Below are 19,420 nucleotides of genomic sequence, written 5' to 3' on the forward strand. Positions count from 1 at the left end.
TTGATAACTTTCTGAAGAAATGGCATAACCTACATGGATATCTAAACATTCAGGTCCTAGAGAATTAAGAACTCCAAATACATCAATTTACCTTGATGGTGTATTTTAAATGATTAAATATGCAAAAATGTAATTTTTCCTTTCACTAATTTCTTATAGTCTCACAAAAGAGAATTAAGGGTAAATTTTCAAAGGTACAAAATTCCTTCAATCATATTTCTTCTTATTCAGATTTCAATTCTGACTCTCCATGACCCCATCTGGTGTTTTCTAGGCAAAGTTACTGGTCTAGTTTGCCATTTCTTTTTCCAGCTGTTTTTACAGAGGAAGAAACTGAGGCAAACAGGGTCAAGTGACTTGGCCAGGGTCACTCAGACACTCAGTGTCTGAGGCCAGATTTGAACTCAGGAAGATGAGTCTTCCTGACTCCAGGGCCAATGTTCTATCCACTGTACTATTTAGTTGACCCCTCCATATTACACTGTACCACTTAGCTGACCCCTCAATCATATTAGGAATCTCACAGAAGTTATTTTTATTATTAACAGCCCACTTTCTTTCTGTTAGAACACATCTGAGAAACATAGCAAACAACAGAAGGATAGCCAAGGGATAGGTATATTCACCTTCAAGATAAGCACCTGTGCCTAATATGGTGGGTAGCTGCTTATTTTCCAGGCTATTATCAATGAAGATTTATTCTGGGAGATATTGTTATACAAATTGTAAAACAGTCTAAAAATAAGTGAAATAATAACCCAATTCCATATATACACAAAATTTTCCATCTCCAAAGAGTAATAATCACTGGAAGTGATTATTTTAAATCACATCTAGGTAACTAAGACATGTAATAGCTCATAAAGAACTATAGAACTAAAGAACCATAAAACAATGGTTTTATCTAAGCTCTAAAAATTATGATTAGCTAAATTATTAGATAAATTATTATGCTTTAAATTTTGGGTGTTCTTTTATAACCATAAGTGTTTTTATAATAATTACATATAATTATAAAATGTTTTTATAATCATCATTTATAGTTTTCTTCCTTGGCCTAATAATCTAAACAAAGTTAAAAAAAAGGTTAGAAATAAAAAAATATTTATTCCAGACAGAAATCAAAGTACATTAATAATAAATTCACTCCTTATTTGTGCTGACAGTGGGGACTATGCTAATGATAAGGACTACTGGTAATATTATACAGAGATATGTAGAAATGTAATAGCACAATCTCTCTGAAAGTATTCAGAAGATAACTAATATTTTTTCAGTATTCAAAATTATTTAAAGAAAACAATCCTCAAGTAAAAGCACGAGCACGGTTTCTAACAGTAGTACTCTCCAATCCCACCAAGTCTGTAGAAGCTATAGGAAAACATCAAAGCACTAAGCCATACCTCAATAAAATAGCTCTCTGGAATGGAAAATTATGTTACTTTGAGATGGTGAAGCTGTGTACTACCCTTCAATGGTAAAAAGATATAAATCATATTGGCTTTATAATTTCCAAAATTTCTTTTCAAACATACATTTCACTTCCAAACAATTTCATTTCCATGGAGACTGTAAAGATGTTTGAAATGGCTACATAAAATTTATCATTTTCCTTTCCTATTGAGTTTTTCCTTTTCCAGTGAGTTGTGTTTAAGTGTGTAGTATGTTCTGACTAAACAGAAAAGACTGCTGTCAGATGGTACTTTATATTAATATGAATTTTCATATTTACTTTAGTAAGATGCAACATATTCTTTTTAACTCTTCAAAGTTGTTGTTAGTTCTATTCAAGACAGCACTATAATTTAATGAATGATTCATTTGGTAATATCACAAAATTATTAAATATTAAAAGTTTAAAGAAATAAAAAAGACAAATACTTCCTGTGACAAAAGCCAGTTAAGACTTACCTCAGTTTTTTTACTAAGGTGATCTGTAAAAGAAAAAGAAAAAATATAACAACTCCCTAAACAAAATGGACATTTACATTTTAAATATTAAATGGTTTCCAAATTAGAGAGAAATTAACATCATATAAGTTTAGTAAGCCAAAGTGAATTTCCTACCTATCTAGAGACATCACCAAAAACATGTAGAGACACACCAAAATTTTGCATTATAACTCTGTTCAATTTGCTCCCTTTGAATTCTTCTGTTGTTGTTTGGTTGTTGCAGTTGTGTCCAACTCTTTGTGACCCCTACTTGGGGTTTTCTTGACAGAAATAACTGGAGAGGGTTTGCCATTTCCTTCTCCAGCTCATTTTACAGATAAGGAAATTGAAGCAAACAGGGTTAAGTGACTTGCCCAGGGCCACACAGCTATTAAGTGTCTGAGGCCACATTTGAACTCAGATCCTCCTGACTCCAGAGGTGGCGCTCTATCCCATGTGCCCCTTTGAACTATGTCCAAAACTGCACTCCTCTTTCTCCCACACTTGTTCTTCTCTCCTTTTGTCCCTGCCTCATTTTGTTGATAGCACTATCATTCTTATAGTCACTCAGGCTCAAGGCTTTAATGAAAGCTGACACTTCCTTCTCCTTCCTTACCTTATATCCAGTTTACAAACTTCTCTTCCATCGACTTTATGTTGTAGTCAAACTGAGTTCACTAAGTATCTTTTCCCATATTCATACATATACACAGGATACTCCTCATTCCTAGAACTCCCTTCAAATCTGCCTATTTAAATTCCCTTCCTTCAAATCCTACATCAGGTGCCAGTTTCTCTGCTAACACTTCCCGGATCAAGCTTTTTTTTTTTTTTAAACATTATCTAGGTTCCTTCTCTTTCCTTTTATCTTAATCTATTCTAAGTCTTGCTTATTGGAAGACACTGTAGATCGTGTTTTTCATCTTTGTATCCTCAGCACCTAACACATTGTAGTTGCTTAATAAATGTTCGCTGAATTGAATTAATGCAGTATTTGATCTCAAATGAGGTTTTTAAGAGACATTTCAGTTTTTTTATTTTCTCAAGACACATTATTAATTTTCTAAACAAACTTCCCTCTCTTCAAATCAATTTAAATTTTTATTTTTAAATTAAAAAATAAACCAAATAACAGCTAACATTTATATAGTGTGTACTATATATAAGGCACTGTGCCAAGAGCTTTACAACTATTATCTCAGTTGATCCTCACAGCTATTCTGGGAGGTAGGTACTATTAACAACACCACTTTACAGATGAAGAAACTGAAATAAAAAAAAAAAAAGGTTAAGTAACTTGCCTAGGGTCAACATAGCTATTAAGTGTATGAAGCTACACTTGAACACAGGTATTCCTAACTCTAGGCCTGACACTATATTCACTTCTCCACCAGCTGCATAAAGATAGCTAATGCTACGAGAGAAGAAACATAGCATAGCAGAAAGCTGGTCTATTAGCCATCAAAGACTTCAAAAATCTTACCTCTGACATGTGCTGGTTATAGGAACCTGGGCATGTCAATTAACTATTCAGTACTCTAAATAACTCTCTAATTCCACAAGGTGTAGAATAGTTGCTGAAATGGGTTTCCTCACCAGGAGTTCCCTACACCCAATGAAACCACAGGTCTACACACACACACACACACACACACACACACACACACACACACACAAAGCTACACTGCACTATACTACTAGGGAATGAAAAAGTCAGAAAAATCAAATCACAGTTTTTGTCAACTTCCCCCAAAAGTCAACTATTAATGGCTACATTACCAAACTGTTAAATAGTTTTCAAAAATATTTTTTATTCACTAATATCATGGGAAGTTCCAAAAAGTTCAAAATATTGAGTTTGGGCTCAAATCTTAAAATTAATGAATTTACAGATAAAATAAAAATAAAGACCAAAGACGTTACAGAATTTAAAAAAATAACCGTACGTAGCTAATAGCACTAAACCTTCACTAGGTGCTACAGTGCAGCAGTCCTGTTCAGAATCTGAGACATTATACAGTGCCTGACACTTTAAGTTGCCTTAATAGGAATTTCCTTCTTAGTAGAAATTCTGTATACCAATAAAAAGTACAGATCCCAGAATAAAAAAATAAAGCAAGTGCAGAAATAAATCATACAATCTACAATCTCAAAAGGATCTTACTGGTTATCTACTCTATCCCATAACTATGGGAATTATTTCTAAATTACCACTACTACAAGGTTTATCTAGTCTCAACTCTGCTTCTCTCCCATTCCCCTTGCAAACAAACGTCCCAAAGAAACTAATTCTGCTTTCTACTATTGGACAGCTAACAATTAGCTCTCAGGAGGTTTTTTTTTATAAAAAAACCTAAATTTGTCTCTCTTTGCAACTTCCACTCATTGCCCTGAAAGAACAAAAAAAGTCTAATCTTTCTTTCACTTGATAGCTTTCAAAAACTTGGAGATTACCAATTTATATCCTCCACCAAAGTGATCTCTTTTGTGGGCAAACCATTCTAGGTCCTTCAATCTATCCTCACATGGTATAGTCTTCTGTCCCCTCCATCCTGGTTATCCTCTTCTAGAATTATTCCCACTTGTCTACGTCCTTCTTAAAACCAGCAACATATGATGGATTCAAGTTATAGGAGGAGACATGTATTTTTGGACACAGCAAAGCTGTGGATTTGCTTTGCTTGACTGTGTTTGTTACAGGAACTGTTTTCCTTTTTTTACTGGGGGTCCAAAAATAAGAGGGTAATAGAAATATTTTTAAATGTGCTGAAGAGAAGTTCTGAAAACAAACAGTATCTCCTCCTTTATTCTAAGTATCTGATGAAGAGGTAGTCCTTCTTGCAAAGGCTATCCCATCTTTATGTATCCTTGACTCCATCTCTTCCCGTCTTCTGTAGTGGATCTGCATCTGTTATTCCAATTCTCTGTCTACTGTAGGTTCTTCCACTCTGCTTACTAACATGCCAAGGTTTTCCTCATCCTTAAAAAATCTTTTATTAGTTCCTATTTCCACTTCCTGCTGTGCCCACCTGATCTACAGCCTCAGGTGTGAAAAGGAACAAGACCTTCTTCTGACTTCTTGCTTTCCATTTCCTGCTGCACACGTCCCAAGTGAAAACTGCTGAAGGCCAGAAGAGTAACTCCATCTGTGCAAGCACAAGGTAACTTCCATTTCTTGCTGCCAGTCTGATCTCACAACCGAGATATAGAGAAACTCCAGTGACAAAAGCAGCAAGCTTCCCTTTGACCTCAGGCCTCCCTTCTCCTCCTACAGTTGGCACTTGAGGGAAGAGAGAGGAATATCAGTGAAGAGTGGGCTTCCATCTTCTGCTGCACAGTTTCTCTGCCTCATCTCTAGCCTTCAGTAGTGAAAGGACACTCCCAGCTAATGATCTATGTGCCTTCTATCTTATGTTCCACTGTCTCTCGGCCCAGGCTCCTGAATAGTGACTTGTGACTCTACGAAGAACCTTCTTACACCTAGTAATACCCTATAAAGCCCAGTGACTCTGAATCTCTATAGGTCATCGTCTGAACCCCATCCCCTACCAAGCAATTACTTATTCCGAGTCCTCTCAACCCTCCCACCCTGAAGTTCCTTTGGCAAAGATGCAATTCAAGTTTTTCTATTCTGCTCATTATTTTTGCTATGTAGGACATGTATTCTGCTCTCATAATTCTTATTTCTTTTTTAAACTACTCAGAAATAGCATGCTGTTGCTGTTGTTCTATGTTCTCATGTTACACATGGTCTTCTGGTCTCTTCAAGTATCTCCTCGTTTTTCTTCATTTTGCAGTACTTATTCATGATGCTTAAAATCGTTTACTAGGTCTAAAGCCATAATTTCTTCTGCTGTTACTGTTTTTCCTGTTGGTTTATCTGTTTATATATTCAAGATCTTCCTAAAATCTTGAGTACTTTCAGTCTTCCCCCCTTACCCCTCTTTTATTTTCCTCATCACTCAGTTTCTGACTTCCTCTGGTGGTGGTTTCCTTGCGGGCTAGAAAGTGAATTCTCCCACATTAGGCAATTCACAGTTCACCCACACAATTCATAGTACACTCCAAGGTGTGTACTCCAAATGAGTTATAGGTGGTCAGAACTGGCCCCAGTTGGATGTTGAGCTCTTTCTCTCAGACTTGGTGAAGTGCTACAGTCGCTCAAGTGTGTGATGTCCTGTTCTGTTAACCAGTCCCATTCCCTGTTTCTCAATTCTCTGGTTAGGCACCAGCAGATCAAAGCCTGATTTCCCAGACACTGGTAGCACTTCTGGTTTCCGAGAAATCTTTAGTTACTGAAGGGCTGAGACCAAGATGGCTGTCAAGGCCTGAGCAGACCTCTATAGCCTGAAGCCTGGGTCTCCATGACACTAGAAAGAGAGACGGGAAACTGGGGTGTAAGGGTAGATTTTGATGTTTTTGTTGTAAGCCTGTGTGGTTTCCTTGGGTCTGTTAGTGAAGCTTCGATCCCAATAGCATGGGGAGGTAGGGGAGGGATGTTTAGTGAGCTCAGGATAAAGTGAGTGTCAATTCCTGGTTTTTTGGATTTAACTTTTTGGATTCTGGGTGTCCTAAACAGCTGAAGTTAATTTATCCTTGGAGCATCATTTCTGTTTTGGAGAAGTTGGAGAGATTGGAGAAAAAGTCTAATCCGCAATCTTAGTGCTCAATGTGACCCAGAAGTCCCATCCCAAAATCACAACCAAATACTACCCACCCTTCCATTGTGTCCCATGAAATGCCTATATAATAAGCAACAAACATCACTTTATCCTACTGCTCTTCCTCTCCCATTCTTTCCACCTGCTAGCAATTACTGAAACCTAGTTTCCCTCTGATGACACAGCTTTCCCTGGCTCCACCTTTACTCATTCCTCTGGGCTCACGAGTTGAGGTAGGCAAGGTGGAATACTCCTTGCTTCCCAGTGCTACTTCTAGATTCTACCACTACCTACATTACCAGGAATCTCTTTTTTTTTTTTAAGTTCATGATATTCATATCTACTACCCAACCAAACTCCTACTAGCTGTTTTCTACAGACCTCCAGGTCACTCCCGTTCCTTCCTCAATGAGTTCAGTACTGGACTCATAATTTTTCTCTCCTCCTTAATTCCTGCCCTCATACCAGGGCTGATTCAACATACATGATGACTTTCCCTCAAACACCCAAACCACTCAGTTCCTCAATCTACTCACATCCCTTGACCTATCCCTCCACCCAACCTCAGTCACACAAAGATAGTCATACCCTTAATCTTGTTATCACCTACAAAGGCACCACCCCTCACATTCAATAATTCTGAAATCTTTTTATCCAACCATAATCTCTTGGCTTTCCACCTCTCCTCACTGCCTTCCCTTACCAAACCCTGACCTTTACCTACACCATGACCTTCAATCCTCTCCACCCCTAAATTCTCTCCCAGCTCATCATGCCTGGACTAGCCATTTTCTCCTCCTTCCCCCTTCTTGATCGTTGGTAAATCAGTGCAGCTCTACATTGTTATCTTTTCTTGACTCCCTAGATCCCTTAATGTTCACTGATCACACATTGCCAAGCCTCAGTCTTGGATATCTCCCAACATCTGCTGACTTCACTTCCACAGGTGCTGCTGAAAGAAGGTATAGAAAATTACATAAGTGTTCTAATTGACTTCACTACAAATTTATGATAGACAACCTCAACTAGGCCCTCACTGCAGCTAAGCAATCCTACTACACCTCCCTTACTAAATCACTATCCCAATCTCCATAGTGACTCTTCAAAATTTTTTTTATCCCTCTTCAAATCTCTCATGGTTCCCTCTGCCATATTCCACAGAAAAAAATTTTACCAATAAAACCCCAAATGAGCTGGCCCTACTCCTTACCAAGGCTAGCTCATCTACCAGTACAAGTTATCTCATCCCATCTCCTCCAATAGACTGCATCCTTTGTCATTCCCACTCTCATGATATTTTCAATCCTTTCTATCTTCCTTGCTCCTTCCATATTGCCTACAAACATGCCTTTGTCTCCTTCATTCTCAAAAAATTCACTTGGTCCTTCTATTCCTAACTGCTATCCTCTATCTCTTTTGTCCTTTGTAGCTAAACTCCCTGAAACGTCTGTCTACATAGGTGCCTCCACTTTCTCTTCTCTCACTCTCTTAGCCTCTTACAATCTGGCTTCTGACATTATCATTCCACCAATTCTTTCCAGTTACCAATGATCTCTTAGTTGCCAAATCCAATGGCCTTTTCTCAGTCCTCAATTTTTCTTTGCCTCTCTAGCCTCTGACAATGTTGATCACTCTCTTCTCTCTAGGTTTTTCAGACAGCACTTTCTCCTGGTTCTCCTACCTATCTGACCACTCCTCTTCTGTCTCCTTTGCTGGATCCTCATCCAAGGCGTGCCTCCTAACCAGAGGCATCCCTCAGGGTTCTGCGCTTGGCCCTTTTCTCTTCTCCTTCTATGCGGCTTCATTTGGTGATCTCATTGGCCGTTATGAATTTAATTACCATCTCTGGGCTGATTATTTTCAAACCTACCTACCTTGCTCTAACCACTCTTCTGATCTCCAATCTCACATCTCCATGTGCCTTTCAGACATCTCAAAATGGATGTCTAGAAGACATTTAAAATTAGGCATGTCCAAAATGAAATTCATTATGTTCCCCCTGCCCCAACATCCCTTCCCAGTGAAACTATAGCCCTTGCTGTTCCATAAACAAAATATTCCATCTCTCAGCTCCTGGCATTTTCTTGCTCTCACTCCTCATCTCTTCCTACTGGCTACCTTGACTTTCTTCAAGTCCCCACTAAAATCTTATCTTCTACAGGAAGACCTTCCCAACCCTACTTACTTCTAGTGCTTTTCTTCCTTCCTATTTATTCTACATATAACTTATTTGAAGATATTCTGTTGCTTTTTATCTTCTCTATTAGATTGTGAGCTCCTGGAGAGCAGGGACTGTGTTGTGCTTCTTTTTGAATTTTTAGTTCTTACTAGCACAGTGCCTGGCACATGTTTTTTGGTCATGACTGATTCTTCGTGACCCCATTTGGAGTTTTCTTGATAAAGATACTGGAAGTGGTTTGCCGTTTCCTTCTCCAGCTCATTTTACAGAAGAGGAAACGGAGACAAACAGGGTTAAGTGACTTGTCCAGGGTCACACAGCTAGTACATGTCTGAGGCTGGACCTGAACTCAAGTTTTCCTGACTCCTGACCTAGCACTCTGTCCACTGGGTCACCTAGCTGCCCTATCTGGCACACAGTAGTTGCTTAATAAATGATTACTATCTGCTAGCTATAATCCCATAGATCTTCCCTATGTGTCTCTGAATGCTCCGTTCTGTGCCCTGTTCTATTCTCCTTCTGTATTATTTAACTTGGTGATGTCATCAGTTCCCATGAGCTCAATTATTATATCTAAGCAGATGATTTTCAGAGCTATGTAACCATCCCTGACCTCAAGTCTCACATTACCAACTCTCTCGGACATCCTGAAATGGTTTATTCCATAAGCATAATCACTCAACATGCCCAAAACAGAACCAAATTTTTTCCACAAAATGTGCCCTCTTTCAAACTTCCTTATTTACTGTGATGGGCATCATTACCTTTCACAGGGACTCAGGCTGGCAAACTAGGTGTCATCGTTTCATACTCACTCCACATATCTAACCTGTCACCAAGTCTTGTTGTTTCTACAATATTCTTCACATACATTATTTTCTCTCCACTTACACAGCCACCACCCTGGTGCAGGTTCTCACTACCTTAAGTTTGGACTACTGAAATAGCCTGACAGTTGGTCTCCTAGTCTCAAGTTCCCATTCTAATGCATCCTCAGCTGCCAAAATGATCTCCTAAACTCAATTATTACAATACTAACCCTTTACCTTACCCCCACCACTTACTCAATAGACTCTACTGGCACCCTATTACTTTGAAGACCAAATATAAAATCTGCATTCCAAACCCTCCATAACCTGGCCCTGTCCCACAATTCCAATCTTTTAATTCTTTACTCCTCAATCCACAGATTCTAAGATCCAGGGACAACCAGCCTTCCCTTCCCATGACACTTTACCTCCCAACTGTGTACCTTTTCACTGGCTGTCGCCCATGTTTGGAATGCTTTCTCCTCACCTCTGCTTCCTGGAATTTTTTACTTCCTTCAAGACTCAGCTCAAACCCACTTTTTCCAAGAGGCCTTTCCTGGTCTTCCTTCTTCTCTTGCCTTCTGTTGGTACCTTCCCTCTGGGATTATCTCCTATTTACACTGTATATGTCTTGTATGTACATAATGGCTTACATGTTGTGTCCTCCCTTAGAATATGAGGTTCCTCAGGGTAGGGACCCTACTTTTTACTTTATTTACACTATCAGCACTTATTACAGTGCTGCCACACAGTAAACACCTTATAAATGCTTGTTAATTAGCTGAAGCACCTAGGTGGCAATGGCCTCTTCCATGTACCTTAAAAGTCACATAAAACTTTGCTTTATAATTCTCAAATGAGCTTACCATAGCATACTGCGAGGCATACTGCTCTGTGTTCGTTTCTTATGCTCAGGTTATATGCCCCTTGAGGGATGTACCTTCCTCAGCACCCAAGCACAGCGCTCTCTGCAAATAATGCTTTTTCACTAGAAGTCTGGTATATTATGAAATATCCTACATTTTTTCTCTGAGTTTATTGCTGTGACATTATAAGCAAGGCCAGAACAAATGCTTCTGTTTTAAGACTAGGTTAACAGTAGATAAATAAATTTCTCTATTTATAAATATAACACATTTGCCAGTATCTTTTTCATGCTGGGTTTACCACTTCCTATATTAAAAATAATGTGGTTTTTCTGGTTTAACTTGAAAACCACAATGGGTGATATAATTACCCTCTGCACTCACTAGCCAAAAGTTAAGCACTATTAAGGTGGTATATCATAAGAGATTTTATTAGTAAGCTCTATTCTAAAACTAGCTATTTTAGTATGTTCTATCCCAAGACAACCTGAGGAAGAAGTTGATAAGTAATGATGAAATATCTGACAGTTGTTTTGGGCTAGTGTAACATATTTGAATATTAAAAAAACAAACATATCTCAAGATTAAATTTCATAAACACATTATTCAATTTCATTTAATAAGACTTTTAAGAGAGCAGATCAAAGACTTAAAATACTACTATGTGTTTTTAAATAAGTATTAAAATTATTTAAAAACTTCAAAATCAGTTTTAGCTTATATGGAAACTGATTTTTTTAAATGTAAATAGTTCATATGAAAACAAAAATCATATTTGGGGGTAATCCAGGAGAGTATATAATAAATAATCACAGAAGAAATTAAAAATACCAAGACTTTGAACGCTGAATGTTTAATTCACATAAAAGAATGCATACCTATATTTGCTTCCGACTGAAAGTCTTTCAGTGACACTGTGAGTGGTTTGTCTTTCCCCTGATGATTCTTTCTTTTTTCTTTTTTATTCATACCTTTTGACTGAGGTGAAGCATTTTCAACATTTTCATATTCCTGAGATGGATTAAACACAAAAATAACTGCACTAATTTTACTTTTCAAATTCAATATCAATTTGTAATTAGGTTATCACCAAAGTCCTATGTTGCCAAGAGAAAGAAAAATACTTACAGTATTTTACACCATTTACAAATTTTATCTTGGCCTAACTAACTGAAGAGTGACTCTCCCTACTCCAACAATGTTATTGTTTTTTTAAATACATTGTCTGAAAAAAACGTATCCTCCAAAATCACAAGGCATTATTTGGCATAAAAGAAGAGTATTTTTCTTGATACAGTGTCTTAAAAGAAAAACAGGTAGACAGCATGAATCATTCATTAATTTCTTCAATATCAAGATAAAAGTGAGGAAGGCAAGAGAACAATTTACACAATGACTATAATAATGTAAAGAAAAACTATTTCAAAAGAATACTGGCCTTTGATCAATATAATGACCAATCATGACTTCAGAAGGCTAATGATGATGAAGCATATCACTCATTTTCTGGAAGAAAGGCGATGGCCAAGGAGCACAGAATGAGACATACATCATTTTTTTTTTTTTTGAGGCAATCTGGTTTAAGTGACTTGCCCAGGGTTACAACTGTCTGAAGTCAGATTTGAACTCAAGTTCTCTTGACTCCAGGACTGGTGCTCTATCCACTACACTACCTACCTACCTACCCCAAGACATACATTATCAAACATCACTTAGCTTGAATACACTTATTTGTTACAGGTAAAAGCTATTTTGGGGGGAGGTGGGTGAATTAGTGGGTAGTGACAAAGATGTAAAAAAATATACATAGAGAAGAGCATCAGTAAAACATGAAAAATACACACAAGGAGAGCAAAAGAAGTTCAGAGAGAAATACCAAAAGGATAGATTTGTTACAGCATTAAATTTAATAAATACTTTTAAAAAACCTCAAACTGTGTATGTGGAAATGCTCACATTTGTGGATACTTATTAATTTTATAATAAAAAAGTAGTAATTTAAAAATAAAACCAAAAAATTAAGGAAGGCCTCCATCATATGGGGCACACCTTTTGTGGTGAACTTATGGAAGGATATGGAGAAGACATACAGAATGGATAAGCATGGATGGATTGTGATACACAGTAACTGTACATAGAACAGTATATACTGTATACAGGAACATCCAAATCAATAAAATATAGATGCATTTTTATAGTAAGTTCTATAAAATTAATGGCTGAGTCTTTTGAATTAGAAACTGCCTCCCTTACTGTCATCTTACCAATCAAAATTCACTGTCAATAAACGAGACCCTTACTGCAAAGCTTATTACACATACTACAAATACTGAATTTGAGTACTGGACCTACAGTTCTATCATGAAAATGACTTAAGAAGACCATATTTTATAGATTTATTTACTCACTAGTATACTAAATACATATACATAAATTGCACACACATATGACATAGTTAAGGCTTCAGCTTTAATGTTTAGTTATTCATCTAAAAGTAAGAAATCAACACTCTACCACATTCTACTTCTTAATTGGAGTTGGAAGCTTTTCAGGGAAACCTGAATCGTTATAGTAGCTTATTCATATTATTTTAGCAAATGTTTCAAAAATTTGAATATCAAAGTTACAAAAAGTATTATAGTAAATACATTTAGTAGGAGGACAAAGGATAGGAAAACGAAAGTAGAAATATTTTTTTAACAAATTTCATTTTTACCACTAGCTTTAACCTTTTTTCTCTAAAATGCCAAAGAGAAAAATCATCTATATCAAACTTAATTTCCTCTCTTTTCCTAGTTCTGGATACAAGGATGAATAGACAGTTAAATGGATTTAAAAAAAAAGCAAGAAGGAGAGCAAGCAGCAAAAGCAATGGATAAGAAGCCTCGCCAAGCCATTAGGAGGTCAGATGTATTCAAAGAAAAACTTATAAAGGTATCCTTAAAAAAAAAACCTAGAAATATTAGGTCAATTTAATGAGAAATGCATTTTTTTCTAATTTAAGCAAAGCTGATAAGTAATAATCTTCTTAAAAATACTTCTGCACACATTAAAAGCTTCTTTTAAAAAAATTAGCTCTAAGAAACATGTCTACACAGTGTCTAATATTAAAGATCAGTGACAGTTATAAATTCTGAGCTCCAAAGGCAAATGTCAGAAATGGTTTCCTTTGCCCTTTGTTAATTGCAAATTAAAGGGGTCACCTGCAGGGAAGGTTTCTCTCTTTTCTAAAGTCCCTATATTCAACTGATGGTGCAGTACTTTGCATCTTCACTTAAAACTGCAGACAAAAAGTTTAAAAAAAAGTAAAGGTTATTTCTTTTCTTCATTTAAAAATAACAACATTAAAAGAAACAGACAATGTTCAATTTATTCTTCTTTCATTCTCTCTAAAAATCTTAGGAGGAATGAGAACATCTACAATAGTTTGCTATAAAAGAATTGACTCAAAATTGTAAAGTTCAATTTAAGAATCTGATGGCCAATGCTTTAATATTAGACATGCATTTCTAAAATCTGCAGCTGAATGAATGTAAATACCTTTTTGTGTTCTTCATATTCTAGTTTGCTTAGCAACAATGCCTTTTCAAGATCAGCTTCAAACATTTCAGAGGTCAACTGAAGGTAAGGAAAGAGAGACTTATGATTAAGTCAAATGTCAATAGTAACATTATAAACTGTACAACATGTTCAATGTTCGTGTACAATATATGATATGTATGTGTACGATGTAACAAATGCCCAGGTAAATCCAACATTTATTTAATGCTTACAATTTGCATGACACTATAATTAAATGTGTAAAAAAAAAAAAAAGGGCAAATGTGCGCAAGATTAGGAAGCAAACAGGTTAAGCATAAGGGGAGGAAAAAAACAGAGCAGAGGAGAATTCTCCCAAGAAGATTATACTAATTAATCAATGTGACTAAAATACAAGTACCTTTATTTTATCAAAGAAAACTGATCAAGGAAAAAAAATCTTCCAAATTTGTTATCTGTTTTCCCTCCCTGGCTATCAATAATTTGCTATATAGTCCCGACCTCTTTATTACATTTGAAACAATAAAACAGAAAGCCTAGAAATAAACCCTTTGTTCCAAGCAAGGAAGATTAGGATATATGACACAGGCAGAGAGAACAATCTGCCGCTGAATTAATCTGTGACCTGGGCACGTCATTTCACTTCTCTCAGTTTGTTTCCTCACCTGAATGAGATGACCTCTCACACCTACCTCTCCTAGCCTTAAATCTATATTATTAAGCTTTATTACACAGCACATTATTTTAAAAGACCTGCAATTTAGTAATTGTGGATATTTTCTTCATCTACAAACACATCACAACTTCACCACACCCTAACACTCTCTTTAGCCATTTACTGCAGAAAAAAACAACAACCTAGTAATCACCCCTTTGGTGATAATCCCATCTAAACTGGGTACAGGGGTTCTCAAGCAACAGACATGTATCTATGGGCCAGTATCTTCTAGAAACTATAATTCACTAGCATATCTTTCACAATGAGTAGTCCCTTTTACACCCATTACAAGGCATAAGAATAAGACCACAGTGGAGGATACAAAACACTGCTTAAAATAATTCAAGATAGCAGTTTTTATGTTGTCCAAGGTGTATTTATCACAGGCACAGAAATTTTTTTTTTCCTTTTTGGTGAGGCAGTCGAGGTTAAGTGACTTCCCTAGGGTCACACAGCTAGTAAGTGGCAAACAGGCACAGAAATTTTTAAGGAACACATCTAATACAGAAAGTGATTCTCTCATACTACCTCTGTATTTCCTTAGTGCTCAATATATCTTGGACTTTTTACACTCTTTCCTTCATTCTCTTTTCTAAAACTGTAGGTAGTAATCCCAGCTCTTCTACTGAATATCTGTGTAGCCTTGGGCAAGTCCCCACCCCTAAGCCCAAGTTTTCTTATCCCTGAAATTTGGACTGGATGATTTCTAATGCCCCTTTGTGACTCTATCATCTGTGATTAACTTCCTTGCCAGATTGTTGCCAAACATATTGCTACAGTTCTTCCAAGGATTTCAAAGTAACTTTTTTTGTAACAACCCTGCACCATTTACAAACAAGGAAAGGGACTCAGAGGGTTGAATTTACCTTCCCAAGATTACATAGCGTTTTTATAAAACCCCGGTCAGGATACGAATCTAGTTCTCCTGACTCCAAGCTTAGCATGTTCACCACTCCATCATAGCTGCCTCCTTTTCTAATGATCTTAAATAAAGTAATTTATAAGCCTTCTACGTCCACATCATAGTAAATTTCTGGTATATACTGCCTCACTACCCTTAACTCCAGAAATAAACTCTCCCTTATAACAAAGAAAAAGTTAAATGAAAGTAATCCATAAATTCTGACAACATATGCAATATTCTGTCATTAGTCCTTGCCTCTCTGAGGAAAGGAGGGAGATGTTTTATTAACTAATCTCTCTGAACCATTATCAGATTGTATAATTATTTGGTTTGGCTTCCTTTTAGTGTTTTTTTCCCCCATTTATATTACTGTAGTCATTGTGTATATTGTTCTTTGGGTTTTGCTTACATTTCCCTGTTATCAGTTCACAAAGAACTTACCTTGTTTCTCTAAAATTCTTCTTATTCATCATTTCATACTGTATAAATAGTCTATTACTCTTATATCACTTTGTTCAGTCATTCTCAAATTAATGGGTATCCACACTGTTTCCAGTACTTTGCTACCACAAAAAGTGTTATGAATACTGCAGCATACTGGATCTTTCCTTCTGTCTTTGATATCGTTGGGGTACACGCTCACTAGTGAGAGAATTACTGGGTGAAAGGATACGAACCCTTTGATTTCTCTTAAATACTTAAAAACTTTTCCCCAAAATAATCAGCCCAATTTTAGCTCCAGCAATATATTAATATATATACTCCCATAGCCTTTCCACCACTATTTCTGGTTCTTTCCAGCTTTGCCAATTTGCTGGTTGTGAGGTTAAACTTAAGAATTGTTTTAATGTCTATTTCTTATTATTAGTAATTTGGAGGACGTTTTCATAAGGTCATTAATAATTTGCATCTTGTTCATATCCTCTGACCTCTTATTAAGGAATGGCTCTTAATTGTCTATAGTTGTGTCAATATTTTAGATACAAGATTTATTACTTATACTTAATGCAAAGATTCAACCCCCCCCATTTCAGTTGATAGTTTCTCTTCTTATTCTATCTATACTGCTTTTGATAAGAAAAAAAGCTTGTTAAATAACTGAAACTGTCTTTGTATTTTATACAAAATTTTTTTCAACCCAATTGCTTACAAATTCTACCCCAAGCTATAGTTGTAAAAGGTACCTCCTTTGAGTTTTCTATTAAAAAATATGATGTAACCATTATTTAGGTTGCACATGCTTGTGGAGCTTATTATGCTACATGGTCTAAGATGCTGGTCTAAACTTAATTTCTGTTAAACTGCTTTCTAGTTTTCTCAGCAGCATCTGTCAAACCTTCCACCCAAAATTTTAATATTTCGTGGGTTTATCAAACACCAGACTTCTACTTTTAATTGCTTCTGGTTCTTATTTATCTAGTCTGCTCCACTGATCTACTTTTCTATTTTTAAACTGGAACCGAATGGCTTTGATTACAGCTTCAAAACTACCCCTTTCTCATTCCTCATTATCAACAACAATTCAAAGCATTTAACATTGCTGATCCATAAAATTAAATCTGCCCCCATTCACGCATATAGATATGGTGAAATATTGGGAATTTGAGAAATTCTTGAGGGAGGTATTATTTTTATAAGTCTTTTGCTTATATTACATAAATTACGTATGATAGAAGAATGGTACTTATATAATTTGAAGTTTCCTTAGGGATCTTTGCATTTTATAACACTACCTGTTAGGCAATAATTCTGATCCAGTTATTTAGATATGGGATATACTGAAGTACAATTTTACAACTGCATGCTTACATTGATGCTCCCTCTGTTCAATGGTTTGTAAAATCTGTTCATTTTAGCATAACAATTCAAGGACAAGAAAGGACTATACTGATAGGATTTCTAAGGGAATTTAAGTAGCTACTTTCTCAAACCTTCTGAAGATGCCAACTCCTTCACAAATGCAACCCAACTGCGTTAATTCGTACTCCAACACGAATCTTTACTGTACTCAAAGTTTTAAGGAAACTAATTTAAACAAGATGTCAGTCCTGCTTAGCAGGCCATAACAGGAACACATGCTCCTGTTATTTCCTGTACTATTCAGCACTTCTGTTCAATGTGTCTATTGGAAACACTAAAAGCACTGTCTTAAAAATGACAGTCAGTTGAATAACCCAAGCATATATGGTGTAACATGTACAGAAAGGGAACACATTTTGAGGACATTCAGGGATATGAAAGAGGAGAAGATACCTATTTTCTCAGCTCTACAAAAACTTTATGGCAATTCTATACCTATATCGAAGATATCCTTGAATGTATGAGGAATACAGACTTTTTTACAAATTAATTTTCCACAGCAGATAACTGACCAAAATATACAAAGACTACAAAATCCCACTATGTCTGTTGCTTATTGTTTAAAAAAAGGATTTGACATATTATATTGCAAAATGTATCTTTATTAAGTCCCTCAACAATCAATCTCCCATGCATATATTAATATCATCAAAGATTCCTTGATAGAGACTACAAATATAATTTTATTCAATCCACTGACTATAAATTATCAAGCAGGAACAGAAGAGAGATGTATGCTTATGTGGCAGCAACTACTCAACTATGGCTGCCACACACAATTCATTTAATGGTTTATGGTTGCTTTTATTCTTTCTGTAATGTATAAAAGTATATATTTTTTCAGATTTTTGCACTTTCCTTTGCAAAACTACCCAAATTAATATTGCTTGCCAGAAAACATATACATGCATAGACACACATTTGTAATCAACTGCCTGCTGCCATTTAAAAAGACTCTCCCAGTATGTGATCGAAGCACTGAACTGCCCTGAACATTCACCTATTTACATCACCTATTACATATTTTAGTGTCTGGAGATTGGCACAGGAGAGTTAAGTGTTATGTCAGAAATTCTGGCCACAGACTTCTTATTCTTTATTTTGCCACGAGGCTTAATATGAGCTAATTACTACCAGTGAGAGTGGATGAATTCTACTACAAGGCTTATACCTCAAAAAAAGATGAAAAGGATCTACATGTACAAAAACATTTATAGCAGCTCTTCTCAAGGTAGCAAAAAATTGGAAACTAAAGGTTAGAGTCAGAGTCAGATTTAGGATAAAGCAATTGTGGTAGATGAATATAACAGAATATTACTGGGGAATGAGAAATGATGAAATGGACAATTTTAAATGAAATGGCAAAAATTTTATGAACTTATGTAGAGCAAAATGAGAACTAGGCAAATGATTCACACACACGGTAACATTATAGAGAAAAGCAACTTTGAAAGATGTTACAGCTCTGACCAACACAAGGATCAACCATGAGTCCAAAAGAATGGTGAAAGATGAAACATGCCACTCATCTTTTGAAACAGATGTGAAATTAAAATACACAGAGACACATTTTCAGACATGGCTACAGTAGGGATTTGTTTTCACAATAAAACAGATACATACTGAGGAATTTTTAAAATTTGCTTAATGGGAGGAGTATTCAGAGGAACAGATTAATAAAAAATATTTGTGAAATATATTAGTTGAGTGACCAACTCACTTAGTTTCTCAGTACCTGTGGCAACTCTTTAAGTTACAGAGAAAGTATCTACCTTCACTATCAGATGAACATTTCTCTTACTGAAAGCATAGGTCCAGACCCCATCCCACTATAGTAACGGATATCAAAATGCAAAAGAGAATCTGGTGGGAGGATTTGCTAGTCTGCCACTCCTCTGGTCTCACACATTTAGTAGCACTGCTATTCTTGTGTACTATTCATCTTATATTG

General features: G+C 36.1%; 1 protein-coding gene across 5 annotated transcripts in view; it reads right to left on the reverse strand.

The window, feature by feature from the left end:
* The window catches only part of GKAP1 (G kinase anchoring protein 1), a 64,027-nt gene that overhangs the window by 18,361 nt on the left and 26,246 nt on the right, over positions 1-19,420 (reverse strand). For 4 of the 5 annotated variants that reach the window (XM_020966964.2, XM_020966962.2, XM_020966963.2 and 1 more), the window contains 3 exons: positions 13,988-14,065; positions 11,326-11,458; positions 1,912-1,934 (listed from right to left, as the gene is read on the reverse strand). In XM_020966964.2, the coding sequence (XP_020822623.1) occupies positions 1,912-1,934; positions 11,326-11,458; positions 13,988-14,065 (234 nt within the window). The remainder of the gene's footprint in view (positions 1-1,911; positions 1,935-11,325; positions 11,459-13,987; positions 14,066-19,420) is intronic. The other variant, XM_020966965.2, reaches the window with a different exon arrangement.

This window comes from Phascolarctos cinereus, unplaced genomic scaffold (genome assembly GCF_003287225.1).
Source record: "Phascolarctos cinereus isolate Bilbo 61053 unplaced genomic scaffold, phaCin_HiC Scaffold_4;HRSCAF=312, whole genome shotgun sequence".
Classification (NCBI taxonomy): domain Eukaryota; kingdom Metazoa; phylum Chordata; class Mammalia; order Diprotodontia; family Phascolarctidae; genus Phascolarctos; species Phascolarctos cinereus.